Genomic DNA, 20407 nt, shown 5'->3' with positions numbered 1-20407 from the left:
GTATGACTGCCTGTACTTCTCAAGTCTCCCAGAACACCACTTACCACCCCCCACCCCCCAGGTCTCCTTTCCTGTCAGGCCAGGCCCAAAGCTTTGAACTGCAGTGCTGACCATTCCAGCCGAGTGACCTTGGGTTGGTGAAGCCCCTTATGTGGGCCTTGGTTTCTTCATCTGGAAAATGGGCATAGCAACTGCTCTACTCTGCAAATGCAGATGTTTTGGTGAGATCCCTCCCATACCCAGTGAACACAGCCATGTGCTAGGACCTTCCCCTCCTGCCCACCTGCTTGCATTTGGGGTTTGTGGCCAGAGCAAAGTGGTGGGGGGATTCCTTAACCAGGGTCCACCTTAGTCCAGACTGGTCCAGACAACATGGGCAGAGCCCAGGAAGATGGGGCAGCAGAGCCATGTGGCCTGGGCCCCAAGTAGGTGGCCTGGTCAGGCCTGCCTGACCCTGAGGCTTTCTGAGCCTCCCTCATCTCTGAGTGGCTTACCAAACCCTACACAGACTGAGGGCAGAGGGTCCAGTGACGGCGACTAGGTACCTAGGTGCTCACACACCACACACACAGCCACGCTTAGAAATGTAATTTGGGCACCAGCACGTGCCCTGGAGAGTCTAGAAATTCTACACGATGAAGAGCTCAAAAACAGCCCATGAGCTGTGAACAGCCAGGGCCGGCTGGAGTACTGTGGACAGGCCCTCCCCAGGCTGAGTCGGGCCCCACTCCCTGCCAGGGGGAATGGCCCACTGTGCCGCCTGCGGCCTGGCCCGTGCCCCAGGTGGGAATCGTTCATGTAAAACTAGCTCCCGCAGGCCCCTGCTCCCACGTAGACCCAGAGGCCGGACTCAGGGCGCGCCCTCGGCCAGGCGGGCCAGGCCCTCCCGCAGCTCGCTCAGCTCAAACAGCCTGACGTCCAGCAGCTGCGCGGCCCGGCCCACCTCGGCCCGTGCCCGCTCCCGCTCCACCCGTGCCTCCTCCAGGCTGCGCTCCGTTGCCCGCAGCTGGTGCTCCAGCTCCGCGTTTCGGGTCTCCAGTTCCTGCAGGGAGAGGGCAAGCAGGGTTGGGGGCCCCAGCAAGTCTCAAGGGTCCAGCATCTGAATGCTATCCCCACAGCCTCCCCTCTGGGCCAAGCCGTCTCTGTCTCCTGGCCTCCTCCCTGCCACCTCTACCCAAGACACTCCCTGGTCCCCTGGCTGATTGGAACATCATTGAAATGACCACATTCCTCTTCTGCTCAAGACCCTCGTCACCCATCATGCTGGGAATGAAATCCATGCCCCTCCTTGCTCATTCCAACCCAGGCTTGCTGGCTTCCTTGTGGTTCCTTGAACATACTTTCTCCCCACCTCAGGGCCTTTACATGTGCTGTGCACTCTGCCCAGGAAACAACAGGGAGCATTCCCCCAACTTCTCTCTCTTTGGGGGTACCAGCTCCTTTAACTTCTCCCTTCTGCTGGACTCACAGGACATGCTTGAAGCTTTCTCAGATAAAGTCTTCAGTGAGGGCCAGGCCAGCCCACACCTGGGTACAAATGCAAGCTCCTGACCTCAGGCTGGGAATGTGTGAGGATTTGATGGGGTCAAGAATGAAGATTCAACAGAGACTCAAAAACTGCTTGTTGAATGAATGGAAGGAGATGAAATATTGTACTAATAACCATCTTTTATAAACCACCCACTGTGATTCAGTCCTTCCATGCACCTGGTCATCCAAATCCTTCACAACCTTAGATGTCTTCCTGACTCCATTTATAGGTGAAGAAACTGAAGGCCAGGGAGGCACATAGCTGCCCAGAACCCACTAGGTAGGGAAGATGCCAGGTCTGTCCTATGTCAGAGGCTGGCTGCCATGGCTGGTCACCCCAACCCGCCTCACAGCAACCGCACACACCTGCACCTTCTGCTGCGTCTCCTCACGCTCGGCGGTTTCTGGGGCCTCACGGGGACCACCAGTCTGGCTCTTCAGCGTCTGGATCTCCTAATGGAGAAGTTCCCAGAATCTGTTCTGAGAGTCCTGGCTCCCCCATGGGAGATCAGGGAAGGCAGGGCCCGAGGAAACACAAATGCGTACAGACACGCTCACACACCTGGTCCTTAGTTTGCACTAGTGCCTCCAGCTGCTCCAGCGACTGGCCCGGTCCCTCCTTCTCACTGACTGCGGGTGGCTCGGCGGTGGCAGCCTGGGCCTCCAGCTCAGCCACCTGTGCAGACAGGAAGGTCAGCCCCTGACGCCCCAGCCTGTACTCTCCTGATCCCTGGGGAATATGCCTGACCAGCCAAGCCCATGACTGGGCACTAACCCCTTCTGGTTGGGGCTGCCACCCCGCCTCTGGCAGGTAGGTCTTTTGGGTCTGACAACCCTCTGAGGCTGACATTATTTCAGACCCATACTACAGAACAAGAAGCTAAGGCTCAGGGAAGTGATTTGCCGAGATCACACAGCCAGCCGGGGAACCCAGGACAGATAGGAGGCAGGGGCTTCACAGTGGTCCGGGCCACTTGGGGTCTCTGGGAGGGAGGGGCTTCCTCACCCGCTGTCGCAGCCTCTCGGCCTCTGCGCGCTGGGCCTCCAGCTGCTGCCTCCACTGGGCGGCGGCCGCGTTGGCCTCTCGCAGGGCGCTCGCCAACTTGTTGTTACTGTCCTGCAGCGCGAAGAACTCGGCCTCCCACTGCACCTCGCCCACCGAGCTGCGGGGACGCTGGAGTCGGCAAAGGGCAGGGCGGGGCCTCACTGGGCCTGAGGCAGGGTGAGGGAGGTGCTGCGCTGGGGGCGGGGTTATGGGCGGGGTCAAGATACCCCGGGACTAGGGGGTGGGGACTTCCCGGGGAGGCGGAGTCTTGCCGGGGGTGGGGTCAAAGTAGGCGCTTTGGTGTCAGTTCAGTGAGACACAGTCGGAAGGCCAAGCAGGATCAGCCCAGGGGATGTGGACAGAACAAAGTGGGTGGGGAGGCACCCGTGGGTTTAGAATTAGCCGCGGGAGATGTGGACAGGCCGGGGTTAGCCCCGAGGAATGGATGAGGCAGGAGCGGGGTCGGCTCTGGAAGGGTCATAATCTGGGTGTCTCCTCTCCTACCACAGGCCTTGGGTCCAGTGTCAGATCCCGCCGCTTGAACAAGTCCCTACAGTTTCTGAGAACTTCCTCTCCCCTCTTCCCCCGCCCTTCGTCCTGCCACGCCCCTGTGCCCCGCCCTACCCCCTCACCCCTCGGACAGCATCTTTCTGAGCCGCTCGCGCTCAGCGGGGCCGGGAGCGTCCGCGCTCTGGCTGCGGAATAGCTTCTCGTCGCCGGGGCCGTTGGAGCTGACGAGGGGGCTCGGGGGCACCTAAGAGCATGGGCAGAAGTGAGGGCACAGTAAGGGCTGATGCTACTTGGGTCGTGACTGAGGGCAGGAGGTCCTTCCCAGCTCTGGGATCTGATTGCTCCTTTCCCCTCCTCACCCACCACCCATGGCTCCCGATGGCCCCTTTCTGGGCCCTGCCCCCCATCTTGCCTGCTGGGCTCTCACCAACCCCCAGGAGCAAACCTGATGCAGGCTAGCCTAAACCCCGGGAGATACTCATAATCTGCAAAGTGGGGAGCAATCCAAAACTTCCATGCTGTTCCCTCATAGCAATGACCTTCCCTGGGGCCAAATTTCAACATCCATTTAAAATTCCTACAGGAAACCCACTCCATCAGGCTAAATTCATTATGAATCCACCTGCTGCCTGCACCAACCTACTTTTACATCTCCTTAATCCCTGTGCCCAGCCCTGGGCCTGGCACACAGTATGTGGTCAATAAATGATGCTGAGGGACTTCCCTGGTGGTCCAGCGGGTGGGACTCCATGCTCCCAATGCAGCGGGCCCGGGTTTGATCCCTGGTCAGGGAATAGATCCTGCATGCATGCCACTACTAAGAGTCTGTGTGCCGCAACTAAGAAGCCCACATGCCGCAACGAAGATCCCACGAGCCGCAACTAAGACTCGGTGCAGCCAAAATAAATAAATAAAATAAATAATAAATATTTTTTAAAAAATGATACTGAATAAGTTAGTGGGGGAAAACACCCAGGGACAGTTTTTTACTCTGCCCCTCTACTTGGCCATTTCAACTTCCACATTTCAACTCTGCCCTGTGAGCTGGTTTTCTGGCCTTCCTTGATCTAACATTTGGACAGCCTATGACACGCTCCCATGGCACCCAAAGCCCTCTTCCATGGTCCTTGCCATGGATCTAGTTTTACATCATCTGTGAGCGTTTGGTCCTGGGAACCGGCACAGCACCTAGACTCCCCAATATCAGTTGATCTCCTGGCACGCATGCGACAGGGAGTGCTGACCTGGTGGGCAGTGAGCCCCAGGGCTGGACTGGTGAGCTCTCCCCCATCCTGAGATTTCTCCCGTGCCAGCCTCGCTGCTTCCTTCACTTCCTGGAACTTCTCAGCAAACTGAGGAATGGGGGGCAGGAACAGACAGTCAACAAACTCCCAGCCCCCTCCCCCCAGGTTCCCACCACATTAGCTCCACCCAGTGTCAGCTCTGTCGCTTTGGAAGGAACTTTAGAACTGAGTGCATCCTCTCCTCTCATGAACTGGAAGAGTGGGAAGAAGGCTTGGAAAATGATGCCCAATGAGCAGAGTGGGTATCAGGATGGGGGGTGGGTGGGATGTTCATGGAGGTGTATCACATTGAGCCACCTTGAGAAAGGGACCCCCTTTCCCTCTCAATCAGGCTTATTTCAGCAAGGAGAGCCTCAAGTGGGTGCTAATCTGTCTTTCATTTCCAGCTAGGGTAGGATACACTTTTTTTTTTTTCATCTTAAAATAAATTTCCTTAGCTTGAAAGTAATTTTTTAAAGAAACATATTTACAGACATACAGCCACTTGATTTGTGCAAAGGGGCCAGTGCAATTCATTGGGAGTTGGGGGGGGGGGGTAGATGGTTTTTTCAAAAAATGGCCCAAGAGCAACTGAATACTCATGTGGAAAAAAAATACTCCTCCTTTAAACCTCTGGTAGAAATTAATTCAAAGATCTAAATTTGAAAGGAAAACTAATGCTTCTAGAAGAAAAGCGAAGAAAAGCATCATGAACTCAACAGGATTCAGAGAGCACGAACCATACAGGGAAACAATGGATAAGACAATACTGAACTCTAGAAACAGCAGAGGGTGGAGGGAGGCGATAAAGAAGGTAATGCCAGGGGTGCGGGGAAGCACCCAGCCCATCCTAGGCACCCAGAGAGGGGCAGGGTGTGTCCGAAATCAGAGCAGGTGGCCAACAGAGCTGGGATGTGAACCAGGGAAGTGGGAAGAAGCTACTGGCTTGTCCAATTCTGTAGGCCCATTCTGCAACTGGGAAGATGGAGGCCCAGCATCTGTCCAGGGTCCCACAGTGCACCTCCAAGAGAAGACCCAGCCCCAGCCTCATTCCTCCCACCATGTATCCCTGCAGGCCCACCTGAGTCAGATGCTGCTCAGAAGCAAAGCCAAGGCCATAGACGGTGTTGGCGCGACTGTCTGCCCACTGCCCGAACTTCTGGGAGGTTTTGGTAAATGTCATGTTGGGGGTGACAGTGCTGTTGATGATGGCCTGGGGAAGGTGGTGGGGAGAAAAGTTCCCGGGTGATGGGACTGGTAATAATGAATGTGAAACCCCCAGGGGTATAGCTTTGTATCAACACCTCAGAGGTCCTTGGTCTGAGCCATTTCAGGAGGAAGATTGAGACCCAGAAAGACTCAGGGTACTCCCCCGGCCCCCAAGGCACACAGCAAGGAAGCGACTGAACCAGGCTTGTCCCTGGGATTCTTGGCACCTGCCACCCCACCCAAGCCCCACCAGGACCTTGGCACCCCCAAGGCTGATGATTCGGTAGACGTTGCGGGTGGCATCGTAAAAGTAGGAGACAGTGAGTGCGTGTTTGCCCGCGGGGATCCAGTTCCGCTTGGTGGCCGGGTCGATCTGGAACACGTGCGCCCGTGTGCTGAAGATGGGCTGCTCCCTGCATGGGGAGAGGGTGTTCAGCGGGGGCCAGGCACCGGCCCCCCAGGGGACTCAAGGCCAAGCTTTGGTAGAAGCAGGGGCTCACCTGGCTGTGGACATTGGTCAGGCTTGTCTGGGTGGGCTCCAAGGGACAGCCAGGGGGATGGTAGGAACTGCTGGCTTGGCCTCTGGGGGGACAGGAGGTTTGTGAGTGTCTCCGCAGACCAGGTTGAGGGAGGCCAAGCATGTCCAGCCCCAGGACCCACTTCCAAGTACACCATTCATAGAACTTCAATCCAAAAGTGAGGGAACCACTCAGCAAGAAGACCCCAACTCTCTCCATTGGGAGGAAGCTCTTGCAACACCCTGGGCAGGAGACGGCCTCTGATAGGAGCCAGGTGGCATCTAACAGCCCAGCATAAACCTCACATCTTCCTGGTTACTGGACCCCCAGTGAAGTCTTCTCAATCTCTGGGCTGGGTGGAGGAGGCCAAGGTGGCCAACTCCTGTTCAGTACTTCCTGACACTTTCGTCCATCACTCCTCAAAGCAGGGCCTCCATCAAAAAGTGGGGCATTGACAGGTGCCTACTGGGAGACCAGTCCCCCACTGGACCCACAAAGAGACCCCTCAGCTTCCACTGTAGGGCAGAGGCACACCTTGGAGTCAAAGTCCAAATCCCCAGGGAGCCTCCAGCCTAGTTAAAAAGACAAGATGTGGCTGAACAGGTCTACCGTGGTGCCCACCCATCACCACTCAATCCCAGTACCATGGGGCTGGGCGGGATCCAGGTCCACGAGGGACCTGGGGGAGGGGGGGAGGCAAACTAAGGGAAGGGAGGCCCGGACTCGGTAGCCTCCGTGGTCAGAGGGGGGAATGGCGCCCCACTCTGTCCTGGGCAGCTGCTGTCCCGGTCACAGGGTCTGAAACCGGAGCCCCAGGGTGGGGGAGGGGCAGAGACTTTGACCGGGGTTGGGGGTGGGTCCTGGGTCGAGCCAGGGTTCCGGGGCGCAGGGGTCCTAGAAACTCAGGCCCCTCCTGGCCGGACGTTCCTGCAGCGGACGTTCCTGCAGCGACTTGCGGCATTGGGAAAAGTTACTCACCAACTAGTCATGCGCCTCGGACGCTGCCGACCGCGGGGCTCCAAAGGGGAGCCCGACTCCGCCCGGTGTCCGGGATCCACAATCGCGTGCGGGGGCGAAGCCCCACCCCAGGAGCCCCAGTCCAGGGGATCTGATATTCAGTCAGGATCGAGTTCCCAGGGTCAGGACCAGGGTGCCCTATGCGCGCCCCAACTTCGGGAAGTGCCGCCCCCGACCCTGGAACTTCCAGGATCCCTGCGACGCCCCCCCCCACTCCGGGTCCAGAACTTCGGGGACACGTTATCTACCTCCTGCAACCGCAGGTCCAGAGCTTAGGGTATCCTGCGCGCTGTCCCTGACTCCTGAACTTCGGGGAACCCCCTGCCACCCTTCCATCCCCGGGTCCTGAGTTTCGGGGTTCCCTCGCGTCGCCCCTCCACCCCAGGTCCGAAACGTCGGAGACATCTTCACAGCCTCCTCCAATGACGGGTCCGGAACTTCGGGGTCCCCGCGCCCTCTCAAGCCCTGGAACTTCGGGGCTCCCCCAGCTGCCCCCAGCCTCCGTATCCGGAACTTCGGGACCCCCAGCGCCCTCTCCCCGGCCCTGGAACTTCGGGGCCCCCCGCGCCCCCAGCGCTGGCTCAGCTGGCCGGGCTCACCCTGCCGGCTCGGCGCCCCGCAAGTGTCCGGGCGCTAAGCGGGTGCGGCCCCGCGGCGCCGACTCCCCGCAGACGGGCGCCCCGCTCGCTCGCTGGCTCCGGGGCCCGCGCCCTCCGCGCCGCCCTCCTCACCGCCCGCGCCTTTGTCTGCGCCGCCGCCGCCGCCGCCCGCGCCGTCTCCGGTCCCATCGCGGCGAGTCCCGACGCGGCCGCCGCCCGCCCCGCCTCCCCGGGCCGCCGAGGCCGCCCCGCAGCGCCCCCTGCCGGCCGAAGGTGGAGGGAGAGGGAGAAGGAGGGGCGCGAGCAGGGAGGAAGGGGGGAGGATTGGGGACGAGAGGTTAAGAAGGGTGCGGAAGGGGACAGGGAATGGGGTGGAGACAGACACCCAGACCTAGAGACAGAGAGATGAAGGAGAGAGGCAGAGACACAGGAGACAGACAGACAGACAGACCTAGGTGGACAGAGGAGAATGTGGCCTCATCCTCTCTTCAACGGGGGCCCTGACCCTCGGGGCCTCTGCTGCTTTTGCCCGTGATGGGGAATCAGGTTCCTCTTCACCCGATGGGAGTCCAGGGGCAGGGCACATCTGCTGCCTTGGTGGGCCCAGGCGCCTGCACACAGTAGCTCTCAGTGGCTGTATCCAGAAAATGAAAGAGACCTCAGCAGAGAGGGGGCTGGAAGATGAGAGAGAGGCAAACAGTAGGCACTTTATGGGGCTTGATCCCAGGTCCCCTGCTCAGAATTCTTCCTGCCTGCTCTCCCACCTCACCCTGATCCCCAGGTTGGGTCTTCTGTCAACCTCGGGGCTTCTGTGTCCCCTAAAACAACTGTAACAATGCCAATGAGCCTGGATTAGGATTATCGTTGCTGTGTTATAGGGTCCCCAAATCCAGGTGGAGGGAATGTCAGTGTCCACTTGCCACCAAATGGGTGAATTGCCTGGAGGTCCACAGGCCCAGGTTTGCCACCTCTGGTCAGAGGGAGTCCACCCCTTCCTACACTTGCTGGGAGAGGGTCCTTTTAGAGCCAAGCCAGGATCTCCTGGTCTGAGCCTGCCTGTGGAGCCCACTTTTCAGTCCTGTATCTGCCCTTTCTCTGGAGACACACAGTGTCTCCAAAGTCACAGAGTGCCATCGGGTTCATGGACAGAGGTACCGGGGCTCCTCAGAACCAAGCCCTGCACTTCCCTGAAGCTCTGACTCACATGCCAGGTTTTTGCTTTTCCTCTCCTCTACGTCCTTTCCCTGTTCTTGTCTGTCTGTTTCCGCCAACAAGAATCGCACATCTGAGCTGGTAGCTTCCTTCAAATTACCTTTAGATGAATCCCAGATCATGTCATTTCCGGAGACTTACTCCCAGGCCAAGATCTGAGTTTTCCTCCCTCCAGGCCTTTGCCCAAGCTGTTTCTTCTACCTAGAATGCCCTTCCCAAAGGCATATATTCTGTTTCGTCCTTCCAGGCTCAGCTCCACTGCCCCCTTGCCTCCTGGAAGCTTCCCTAACTATCCTGGGTTTGGAAGGGATATCACCTGCCCCTGTTCCACCACCCCATCCCTTTCTGTGGGATCCCTGATCTATTTATTTGTTCGATTGTGGCCAGAGCTGGCCCATCCTGGAGCCCCAGCCTCACTCAGCATGAGAGGTACTATCACTCCAGCTAGGAAAACAGAGCTGCAGACTCAGTTTCCCCAGTTGCCTTTAACTTCACACGGCATCTGCATAAGCAAAGGATTTGGCTTCACTCTCAGGCCCGAAGCCACAAAACGCTTGAACACTGTAGGGAACAAAGAAAATACCGTCTGTTCTGTGCAAAGAATGACTTTTCCTTATTACCGAAAAAAAAAAAGAAAATTTAAAAATTAAAATAAAAAAAAAAGTAACTGGAAAGGTGCCGGCAGAGCCAAGGCTTCTGGAAGCTGCTCGGTGTGTGCTGAGTGCTGGCTGGCTGTAGAGCTGGGGCCTTGTGGTTGTTCTGTGGGGGCGGCTGGGCGAGGAGCCTGGGCAGACTTTACCCCTTATGAGGGCAGGAGGCAACAGCATGAGGGAGAATGGGGTCCCCTCTCAGGTCTCCAGGAAGGACAAGGATGCGGCTGGCCTTGAGCAGCCCTGACCTGACGTTGTCTTAATCAAGTTCAAACTGAGGGAGTGATTTTGTCAGTGTAGACCTCAGTTTTCTTGCCTGGAGAATGGGCTGATGCTTACAGGGCTGTGGGTGGGGGGAGGAGGCAGGAAGGATCCAGGCAACACCAGCAGCTTCTCACTGTCCCCTGGATATAGATGGGTAGGGGGCTGCCCTGAGCTGCCACTACCATCCCAGCCTGAGCCCTCTTCTGCCTGGTTCTTGGGCCTCTCTTACTGGGAATGTCCTTGAGGGGCGAACAGAGGCCACCAACCCAAGGTGGCTGACTAGTAACAACAGCTTTCTCTTGGGGCTGAGGAAGGACATGAGGGAATGAGCTTCCTGTCACAGGAGGAACCAAGCAGGAAATAGAACAGCTTGTTCGGCTCTAGGGCAGCCGCGTTTACAGAGTGGCTCTTAGAGGTCAGGATCTGGCCTCTGCCTAGTTAAATCTGACCCAACCTTTGGGCTGAAGTTATATCATTTCTCCTCCCTGGAGGGTTCCTGTCCCACCAGAGCAGGGGAGGTCTGTCACACTTCCCCAAAGCCACATGCCCAACCTCATGGCATGAGTCACAGTGGCCACTTAGATCTGTTTATGTCATGATTTGGTTACTGTCTACTTCTTCCATGGCTCTGTCTCTAGAGCAAGGCCTGACTTGCAGCAGGAACTCTATAAATGTTTCCAGAAGGAAGGGGTCCCAAGGCCCCGCCTTGGTCCTTGGTGGCCTCCAGAGTCACATGAGCCAGGGAGTGAATCCCAGCCCTGCCTCCTACCAGCAGGGTGACCTTAAAGAAGTCACTTTCCTTCCCTGCACTTTAGTTTCCCCATCTATAAAATGTGCATAAGAATGGTGCTCACTTCTGAGGTTTCCTGTAAGGTTCCAACATGTCCTGGCGTGAAGAGGGCATGACCCTAGGAATTTAATAAATGCTTGCTGTTATAAACATTATAGTTATTCTTGGCATGTGGTTTCGACCCTGAGCCAAGTTCTTAAGATTTTCTCTTTTAGGGTTTGAAGGGTCCCAACCAGGCGTGAGCTCTTGAGAACAGAAATGGGTCCAACCTGGCATGATATCCTCTAAATCTTTAGCTCTGGGCCCTGTATGTGCCTCTCTAACCATTCTCCTTCTCCTACTCCCTATTGCCCCAGGCTGGCTAGTTGGGCCAGCCACTAGACCTTATCCTCCTGGCAAACTCCTATTCATTCCTCAAACCCCCACCCCCCATGCCCTCTTCTCTAAGAAGCCCTCTTTCCTCTTCTGCTGAACCTTTCCCAACATCCTCCCTCCTTGTAGCCCAACCCTGACCCCAGGGGGTGTCTGTGTCCAGCGCTGATTCCCCCAGCCTGAGGGTATCTCAAGGGCTGGGCTGAGGACTCTCTTGGGCTTGGCATCTCCCAGCATGGGGTGGACGCATAGGGGTCATGGCAGAGGAGAGTTTGATGATTCAATACTGGTGATTTTTCTTCACTAGAAAGTGACCCCACCTAAAATTCAGATCCAATTCAATTTCTGCCCAAGGCCAAGGTTAATTAATTAAACAAACAGCCCTCAGGAAGTAATGGAACCAGACCCCCTCAGGCCCAGACATGAAGGGGCTGGTGCAGGGGGTCTGGCACTGGGCTATGGACTCAACCTCTCAGGACCAGGGCAGGTTGGGGGTTGAGGGAAGCGGCCCTTGAGCCCCCTCCAAACTCCAAACCTGGATCCGTGGTTCAGTTCCCACAGACCTAATTACACTCATTTGCCACATGTACTAATTACCTCTGCGCGGTACCAGGTGGCTGGGCGGGGCTGCCCCACTTTTGGGAGGTAGGTCAGGGCCTGATTATTTTTGGCTGTGTTGTCCTTGAAGGCTCCACCATCTACTCATGTGAAGGGCAGAAAGTGGGGCAGAAAAATCACGGCCACATCAGGAGGGATGGTGGGAGACTTGAGAGTCAAGTTGGCCCAGGAGCTCCCTGAGTAGCAGGTTTGGGCCTAAGGACTGAGAGTCTCTGGCACTCACCTCGGGTAGCAAAACCTGGAGAGGCTGAGAATCATTCATCTCCATGGTGGACTGGTCTGGAGGCCTGTTTTGAACGTGACACCATCTGTGGGAGAGGGCTTGGATTGGGGGGTAGTAAGTCAGGCCTGGGTGTGTAAGTCCTGACTCACACCAACTTGATGTGTGTCCCTGGACACATGATCCCCTCTCTCTGCACCTTTGCTGAGGGATCAGATGGGGATAATAAGTCACAAAGAGTGCTCTGGGCAGAGGCACAGCATGTGCAAAGGCCCCGAGGTGGGGATGGGCTAGGTGTGTTGGAGGAACAGCAGGGAGTCCAGGGTGGTCAGAACAGAGTGAGTGGGAGGAGACTAAGGGGATGCTGAGGGCTAAGGGAGCCAGGTGGGAGCTCGTGGATGGCAGTGAGGTATTGAGGGTACTTGGGAGCCATGGGAGAGTTTGGAGCCAGAGAGTGAGGGATGTGATCAGATTTACACTGCAGGCTCCAGACAAGGTTTCAACTCTTTTTTTTGGCGGGGGGGCAGCGGCGCTGTGCGGCTTGCGGGATCTTAGTTTCCTGAGCAGGGATTGAACCCAGGCCCTCAACATTGAGAGCGGGGCGTCCTAACCACTGGACGGCCATGGAATTCCCCAGGGTTTCAGCTCTTAGGAGAGAACGAGGTATCTATACACTGCGCAGAATAGGGGCAGACCCTGACTTTCTTTGAGCCTCAGTTTCCCAATCCCAGACAGAGTCCAGAGGCTTTGGCAGCCCCAGGACACTCAGGACCCTCAGCCAGGGAATCTTCCCTTCCCCCAAGCTCCCAAATTCTGGCCAAGCAGCCTACATGGCCTCCCCTTCACCTGCCCTCTCCTCCTACTCTCCTTCTGTGGCCTTGAAGGAACAGCTGTGGGAACAGAGAGCAGGAGGCCTCGGGGAAGTCTGCATGGAGAGGCTCCGGGGGCAGTGTTCCTGCTTTGTGACAGCCCACGTGGGGCCGCTGGGTGCCGAATGTTCTTGCAGGAACCGGGTGACTCAGATGCTGCACCCTCCTCCCTCAGTCTGCCAGGGGAGGTTGTTGCTGGTCCCCAGGCACAGGCTAGAGTCCGGATTCACTCCTCTGGCCAGCCCCTAAACCAGCATCCCCACCCCCGGGACCCCTTAACTGGTGGCATTGCTCACTTTCCTACTCCAGCACCTTCTATGGCTCTCTTGTTAGGTTTCAGAGGGAGAATCAAGAGCCTCATTTCCATCAGCCAAGCTGCTGAACCCCATTTCTGAACCTATGCATTCGGCCTCATTTCTGAGCCTTTGCACTTAACCCCACCTATGGCCTGGAATGCCAGCTCCAACACTTCCTCTTCCAGGAAGCCTTCCCAGACTCCCTCTACTACCCCAACCCTGACCCTACATGATGAGGGGGTATCTCTGTCTGGCTCTGCCACCACCCCAGACTGGGAGTCCCTCAGAGTCCTGACTTGGGCAAAGGCCCCTCAGGGGCGCCAACGTCGTGCAGTGTGGGAGGGCACAAAGAGGGAGGGAGATGCCTGCTATGGCAGCCCATGGCAGGACCCCACAGGCTGCCTCCTTGATCCGACTTCTGACTTCATTTTTATAGAAGAGGAAACTGAGGCTCAGGGGAATTAGGCCACTTCCCCAAATTAAAAAATGGCCAAGTGGAAAAGCTTGGCCTCGAACCTGGATCTGACAGGCCAGGCCCTGCTCCGTGCAGCCTTTGGAGCCTTATTTACCCATTGGAGGGGGTGGGGGGGCATTCACTTCCCTGCAGGTAGATTTGATACAATCTGGGCTCAGACTCAAACGTTCCAACGGCCCATCTCCATGGATGCACGGGGGGGGCCTCTGTTTCCTCCTCTTTTTTTTTTTTTTTTTTTGTCGTGCTGCGCGGCTTGTGGGATCTTCGTTCTGCAACCAGGGATTGAACCCAGGCCCTCAACAGTGAGAGCACGGAGTCCTAACCACTGGACTGCCAGGGAATCCCCTGTTTCCTCCTCTTTAAGATGGGGCTCTTCATTTGTTAACTCATGTTTATTGAGTACCTACTGCATGCCAGCATTGTGGGAGGCTCTGCCCTCAGGGCGCTCACAGCTATCTGGTGGACAGAATGGATGACAGAGGACAGAGTAGGCTGGCTTCTGACAGCATTATGCGAAGGAAAGAAAACCAAGCAGAGCAACAGTCAAAGACAGGTGGTTGGCAAAGGCTGCTCTGAGGAGGTGGTGATTCAGGGGAACAGCATGTGCAAAGGCCCTGAGGTGGGAACACACTCAGCCCCTTGGAGCGGCATCGAGGAGGCAGGTGTGGCTGGAGCAGGGTGAGTGGGGGGCACAGTTGGGGGCCGTGTGGGCAGAGAGCTTCATAGACTGGGTCAGAAGGGGCCTTCTGGGACCCAGTGAAGAATGTGAACTGGGGAGCCATGGGAGGCTTTAGAGCAGGACAGGGACAGGATTTGCTTTTACATGTTGAGATAAGATTCGCCAGCACACCACATGGCAAATGGACTGAGGAGGGTGATTCTAATACTTTCCTCTTCGTTTATCACGAAACAGAGGGTATCCTACTCTGTGCTTGATATACAAATGACATTGTTATTAGCGCTATCATTATATCTTTGGGGACGGTCACAGGCTCTAAGCGCATCCCTCCCAGGGCTTCCGGGAGAAAGCTCATCTCAGTAACCCTCTTTCTGCTTTGTCTGGCCTTCCTCTTTCTCTCTCTCAAAAACTCTTGATGCTGGCCCCTGGTCTTATCACTGAAATCCCAGGCCTCCAACAGGACGGAAACATCTGGTTTCCGGAACATGTGGATCCTGTAGCCCCAAGGGAGGTCACAGAGGAGCCTGCTTTGCCCTGGGCTGGATTGGAGGAGGGGACCCACTAAGGGACAGAGAAAGGGTCACACATTGGACACCAACCGCATACACAGGGGAGACTACTTCCAGGCTGCAATCAGAGGCCTGGGTTCGGATCCTGCTCTGTGTTATTCTAGCCAGGAGGCCTGAGGGTAGCGGCCACACACTTCCAGAGAGGGGAATCATGGCTTGGCTTTGCTTGCATTCACCTGGCGCAGCATAAATGCTTGTTGATTGATGCAGTGGGAGCAGCGTAGCCTGTGTGATTTACAGGACCCAGCGTGAAAGGAAAATGCAGGGCCCCTTGTCAAAAAATTATTCAGATCTTTAGGACTGTGACATCAGAACAGTAAACTTAGAAGCTGGTCCCAGTTGGGAGCTTTCGTGGACACCTTTTACAGCTGGAGAAACTGAGTCTGAGAGAGGGAAGGGGCATGCCCAAGAGCAGAGGGACACACGGGGACCCTCCCACCTCCCAAAATGTTGGCAAGTGTGATAAGTGTCATGGGGACAACTAGGACTCAGCCTCCTCGTCACATCTTGGGGACCCCAGGAGGGGGATTGTAGAACTCTGTGTCCCCGCTTCTCAAAATCCTTTAATTCTTTGTTATAACAAATCCCAAAGTGAGCACAGACCGGAGGAACTCAGAGTCTGGGGAAGGGGTGTCAGTCTCATCACATCTTGGGGTGTCTCGTCGCACCTTGGGGCCCAGGCAGGATGTGTCTAGTGGCTGGGCTGAGGTGTCTCTGCTGTTCTGGGGGCACCTTCTAGGGAGAAGAAGAGCAGAGGCAAGAGGGAGGGAGGCTGAGGGGCCCCCACAGGGTCGGCCAGGTGGTCAGTGGTTCCGAGTGGCCTGCCCTGTCTTATTCACCCATCCACTCATCCACCCACCCACCCATTGTCCATCCATCCACCCATCCATTCATCCACCCACCCACCCATTGTCCATCCATCCACCCATCCATTCATCCTCCCACCCAGCCACCCATCCATCAATCCACCCACCCACCATTCACCCACCTACCCATCCATCTACCTACCCTCCTAGAGATGCAGGCATCATGCATGATCCACCCCCAGCTCCTCCATCCATACATCCACCCAGCTAGTCTTCCACTTCTTTTTTTTTTTTTATTAATAATTTTATTTATCTATTTTTGGCTGCGTTGGGTCTTCGTTGCTGCGCGCGGGCTTTCTCTAGTTGTGGGGAGTGGGGGCTACTCTTCATTGCGGTGCGTGGGCTTCTCATTGCGGTGGCTTCTCTTGTTGTGGAGCACGGGCTCTAGGTGCGCGGGCTTCAGTAGTTGTGGCTCGCAGGCTCCAGAGCACAGGCTCAGTAGTTGTGGTACACGGGCTTAGTTGCTCTGTAGCATGTGGGATCTTCCCGGAATAGGGATCGAACCCGTGTTGCCTGCATTGGCAGGTGGATTCTTACCCACTGCGCCACCAGGGAAGTCCCTCCTCCACTTGTCAACCTAGCACACTTCTACTCATCCAAGCCCCAACTCTGTGCCCCCTCCTCCATGCAGCCCTCCAGATTTTCCAGGAAGAGCACCTGGCTCAGGCCTGATGGCAGGGAGCAGAGAGCAAGTGTATCTGATTTGGTGTCCCTAGGCCTGGGGCTGAGGCTTCTTGGGGAACCAGGAGCACCAGTGTGAGGTGTATACGAAGGAAAAGACCAGCAATTTCTGCCAGTGGCCCATTGAGAAATCAAACTCCATGTGGGGTGCAACTCCCCCCATCAGTAATAAAGCCACCATCATATAAACCTAATAAAATGGCTGCAGGGTAGGAAGGAATCCGGGCTTGGCCTGAGTCCATTCCAGGTAGCAGAAAGAGCTCTGGAGGCAGACAGCTTCCATTGACACTTACGTGTTATGTGACATTGAGCAGGTCAACTTACCTCTCTGAGTCTCAGTTCCCCCATCTGGAAATCTCTCCATCTCATCCTGCGGCTTGCAGGATCTTAGTTCCCCAACCAGGGATTGAACCCAGGCCACGGCAGCGAAAGTGCCAAGTCCTAACCACTGGACCACCAGGGAATTCCCTCTCCATCTCATCTTAACTGCACATTTTCTAGGAGCCCAGCCCAGCCCCAGACCCTAGGAACTGGGATGTATCAACTCCACTCTCAATGAGAGGTCAGGAGGAGCCAGACTGGAGGAAAGGAGAGGCACCTGGGAAGATAAACAGCCATGATGAGGGGCGGGGGAGGGTGTGAAACATACACGTATATGTTTTCTAATGGACTTAGCTTTATGTGGTTTCTCTTCTTTTTTTTTTTTTTTTTTTTTTGCAATACCTTATTTATTTATTTATTTTTTAATTTTTTGGCTGCATTGGGTCTTCGTTGCTGTGCGTGGGCTTTCTCTAGTTGTGGCGACCGGGGGCTACTCTTTGTTGCGGTGTGCAGCCTTCTCATTGCGGTGGCTTCTCTTTGTTGTGGGGCACGGGCTCTAGGCACACGGGCTGCAGTAGTTGTGGCTCATGGGCTCTAGAGCGCAGGTTCAGTAGTTGTGGCTCGCGGGCTCTAGAGCGCAGGCTAAGTAGTTGTGGCACACGGGCTTAGTTGCTCCGTGGCATGTGGGATCTTCCCGGCCCAGGGCTCGAACCCGTGTCCCCTGCATTGGCAGGAGGATTCTTAACCACTGTGCCACCAGGGAAGTCCCTGTGGTTTCTCTTCTGATTGCCAAAGTCATATGCTCAGTGTAAAAACAGTTTCAGAAAACACAAACAAGCACGACATAAATAATTTAAATAGGTCCTTTGTTATAGCATTTAATTTCCTGGGTGAATTTTTATGATGCACCTATGATGTGCCAGGTGCTCACTGTTAAGTTAAAAAACACTGGCAAAGGAGGGCTGGCACACACCAAGTGCTCAGTAAATATCTAGAGTGAATGAAAAAAAAATTTTAGGGCTTCCCTGGTGGCGCAGTGGTTGAGAATCTGCCTGCCGATGCAGGGGACACGGGTTTGAGCCCTGGTCCGGGAAGATCCCACATGCCACGGAGCAACTGGGCCCGTGAACCACAATTACTGAGCCTGCGCGTCTGGAGCCTGTGCTCCACAACAAGAGAGGCCGTGATAATGAGAGGCCCGCGCACCGCGATGAAGAGTGGCCCCCACTTGCCACAACTAGAGAAAGCCCTCGCACAGAAACGAAGACCCAACACAGCCAAAAATAAAAAAAAAAAAAAAAAAAAATTTTTAATTAATTAAATTATTTATTTATTTTTGGCTGCGTTGGGTCTTCGTTGCTGCGTGCAGGCTTTCTCCAGTTGCGGCGAAGGGGGGCTACCCTTCGTTGCAGTGCGCGGGCTTCTCTTGTTGTAGAGCATGGGTTCTAGGTGTGAAGGCTTTGTGGCACATGGGCTCAGTAGTTGTGGCTTGTGGGCTCTAGAGAGCTGGCTCAGTAGTTGTGGCACATGGGCTTAGTTGCTCCGTGGCATGTGGGACCTTCCTGGACCAGGGCTCAAACCCGTGTCCCCTGCACTGGCAGGCGGATTCTTAACCACTGCGCCACCAGGGAAGTCCCTGAAATTTTAAAAATAAAATCAATGCCCAGAAACCACTGTTACTAACATGATCATCTATTTCACTCTAGATTTTTTTTTTTTCCTTTATTTATCTCAGCCACAATGGAATCACACGGTACACATGATTTGTCAGTCAAGGCCCACTTTCCACACTGATCAGTACCATTCTATTCTCTTGTGTTGAAAGACTTCATCATTGTCCAGCTGGGGGCTCTTCCGTGATTTATTCAACTGATCCCCTATGGTTGGGCATCTAGGTTGCTTCCCTGAGGGATGCTTTTTGGAGCTAGCCTTACAAGTGGAATCACACGTTTTCAGGGTCTCTTATGTATACTTAGGGCCACACCAGCTTCTATATTTCCATATGGAATACCCATATCTCACTCTGCTCCCAGCAGCAGTGGGTGAGTGTGTCCATTTCTTTGAACATCTGATATTTGCAAATAAATATTAGAGACATTTACTTCGCAAAATGTGGATTAAAATCAGAGGCCCCCAATGGGGCCCAAGGGGGCATGGGGAGTGACTGCTTAATAGGTATGGGGTTTGCTTTTGGGGGATGCTTTCATCAATGTTCTGGAACTAGATAGAGGTGATGGTTGCACAACATTGTGAATGTACTAAATGCCACAGGATTGTACATTTTACAATGGTTAATTTCATGTTATGTGAATTTTACATCAAAACCAACCAAGCAACCAACAAAATAAAGGCCCCAACCTGGGGTTTCTGGCTTCCAGGAAGTCCCCAAAACTCTGCTCAAATGTCCTCCAGTAAGCCTCTCCTCACTACCACACCCAAGCCCCTGTGCCCCTTCCAGCACTTTCCATCAGTCCTGTTATTTGTCTTCACAGCTCTCATCACTCCCTGGCATTCATTCATTCATTCACTCACTAGCTGTGCTGGTCACACAGTAGGTCCTCAGCAAAAAAAACACTGATTTGTTAATCAGTGTTTATGAAACAACAGTCACAACCCAATTATTGCTATACTGTCCAGCAAAAAGGTCAGGCACAATATACAACAGAGAAATCCCAGCCAGGCAAGAAAAAGCAAAATCCACCCAGAAAGAGTCATTCCGGCTAAGGGGTGGGGGTAAGGACTCCAAGGGAGTGGGGATGGAGCACACAATTCTCAGCCCTCCCTGATTGTCTGTATTTTCCTCATTTCTATCTTTATGAAAAGCCAAAGGCCAAATGAATTGTGGGCATTTAATCACACAGAGTATGGAAGATGGGCAGAAATTTTTCCAGGAGTCGCTCCCCAAGGTTAAAGGGGAGGGAAAGAAGGTGTCCTTGGTGGCAAGTTGGGGGCCCCAGCCCAAGGGAGGGACCTCTGGGTCTTGAGTGGCTGGGCAGCAGGGCTCAGCAGGGGGTAGTGGCCAGAGAGAAAAGTGTCACCCTCTCCCATGGCTTGAGATGATACCCACGTGGTCCCCAAACACAAAACCCAAGCCCTGGGGCCCCTTGGTTATTTTTCCTGGTCCCTGGTCAGCGTTTACATTCTCTGGACAGAGTTTTTTTTAAAAAACCCAACATAAGCCCCTGGTGGGACTTGCACGGAGGTAGCAGAGGTGTCTCTTCATTGTGTGTCTCCCTACCAGCCAGGGGACAGCCAGACATGCTTCCTGGCTGTATGCTCTGAATTAACATCCCCCCCCCCACCAGCAAAAAAAAAACCAGGAAGGAAGCAGGCTGAGGGGTGGGGCCCCATCTCCATCCCGCCCTTGCCAGCTGCAGGACGGTGTGTTCCCAGCCTCAGTTTGCCTGTGTGAAAAGTGGGGATGAGCGCAGGCTTCCAAGGGCAGCATGAGGAGTCATCACATACGCACAACACTGAGTGCCAGGCGGCCTGCGTGCAGCAGGTGCTCAATGGATTCTGGTAGCAGTTATGGTTCCTGTAGGTATCAGAAGTCCTCCGTAATCCACCTCAGCTCTCTCTCCTGCCATTCCCTACAGTGCAGTGAAATCAGGCCAATTACTGGCCTCAGAACCCCTCCGGCTACTTCCCATCACCACACCTTTGCCCATGCAGTGCCCTCCGCTTGGAATGCCTTCTCTCCTTCCCCCCTTGCAAAACCGTGCTCAGCCTTTGAGGACACTCAGCGCTTGCTCCTGAAACAGACAGGATGTCCCTTGCTTTGAGGCCACTCAACACTTGTGAATTATCGCGATGG

At 55.1% G+C, this 20407-nt stretch overlaps 1 protein-coding gene across 5 annotated transcripts; it reads right to left on the bottom strand.

Moving 5' to 3' along the window:
- Positions 1 to 573: 573 nt before the first annotated feature.
- On the bottom strand, positions 574 to 7899 carry HOMER3 (homer scaffold protein 3). 5 transcript variants are annotated; one of them, XM_059919730.1, is made up of 11 exons: positions 7712 to 7836; positions 7074 to 7203; positions 6078 to 6159; positions 5834 to 5990; positions 5450 to 5581; positions 4330 to 4437; positions 3208 to 3329; positions 2537 to 2693; positions 2093 to 2206; positions 1897 to 1983; positions 574 to 1042 (listed from the first exon to the last, which is right to left on the bottom strand). In XM_059919730.1, the coding sequence occupies exons 3-11, from the start codon at positions 6089 to 6091 to the stop codon at positions 851 to 853; spliced, it is 1083 nt and encodes a 360-aa protein (XP_059775713.1). In that variant the 5' UTR covers positions 6092 to 6159; positions 7074 to 7203; positions 7712 to 7836; the 3' UTR covers positions 574 to 850. The 5 variants fall into 5 exon arrangements, with proteins under 5 accessions (XP_059775713.1, XP_059775714.1, XP_059775711.1 ...); XM_059919731.1 differs by lacking the exons at positions 7074 to 7203; positions 7712 to 7836 and adding an exon at positions 7844 to 7899; XM_059919728.1 differs by lacking the exon at positions 7074 to 7203.
- Between the last annotated feature and the right edge of the window lie 12508 nt (positions 7900 to 20407).

Source organism: Balaenoptera ricei, chromosome 3, assembly GCF_028023285.1.
Source record: "Balaenoptera ricei isolate mBalRic1 chromosome 3, mBalRic1.hap2, whole genome shotgun sequence".
In the NCBI taxonomy this organism is placed as follows: domain Eukaryota; kingdom Metazoa; phylum Chordata; class Mammalia; order Artiodactyla; family Balaenopteridae; genus Balaenoptera; species Balaenoptera ricei.
The sequence above is the reverse complement of the archived record's forward strand: the minus strand, read 5'-3'. Positions and strand labels throughout refer to the sequence as shown.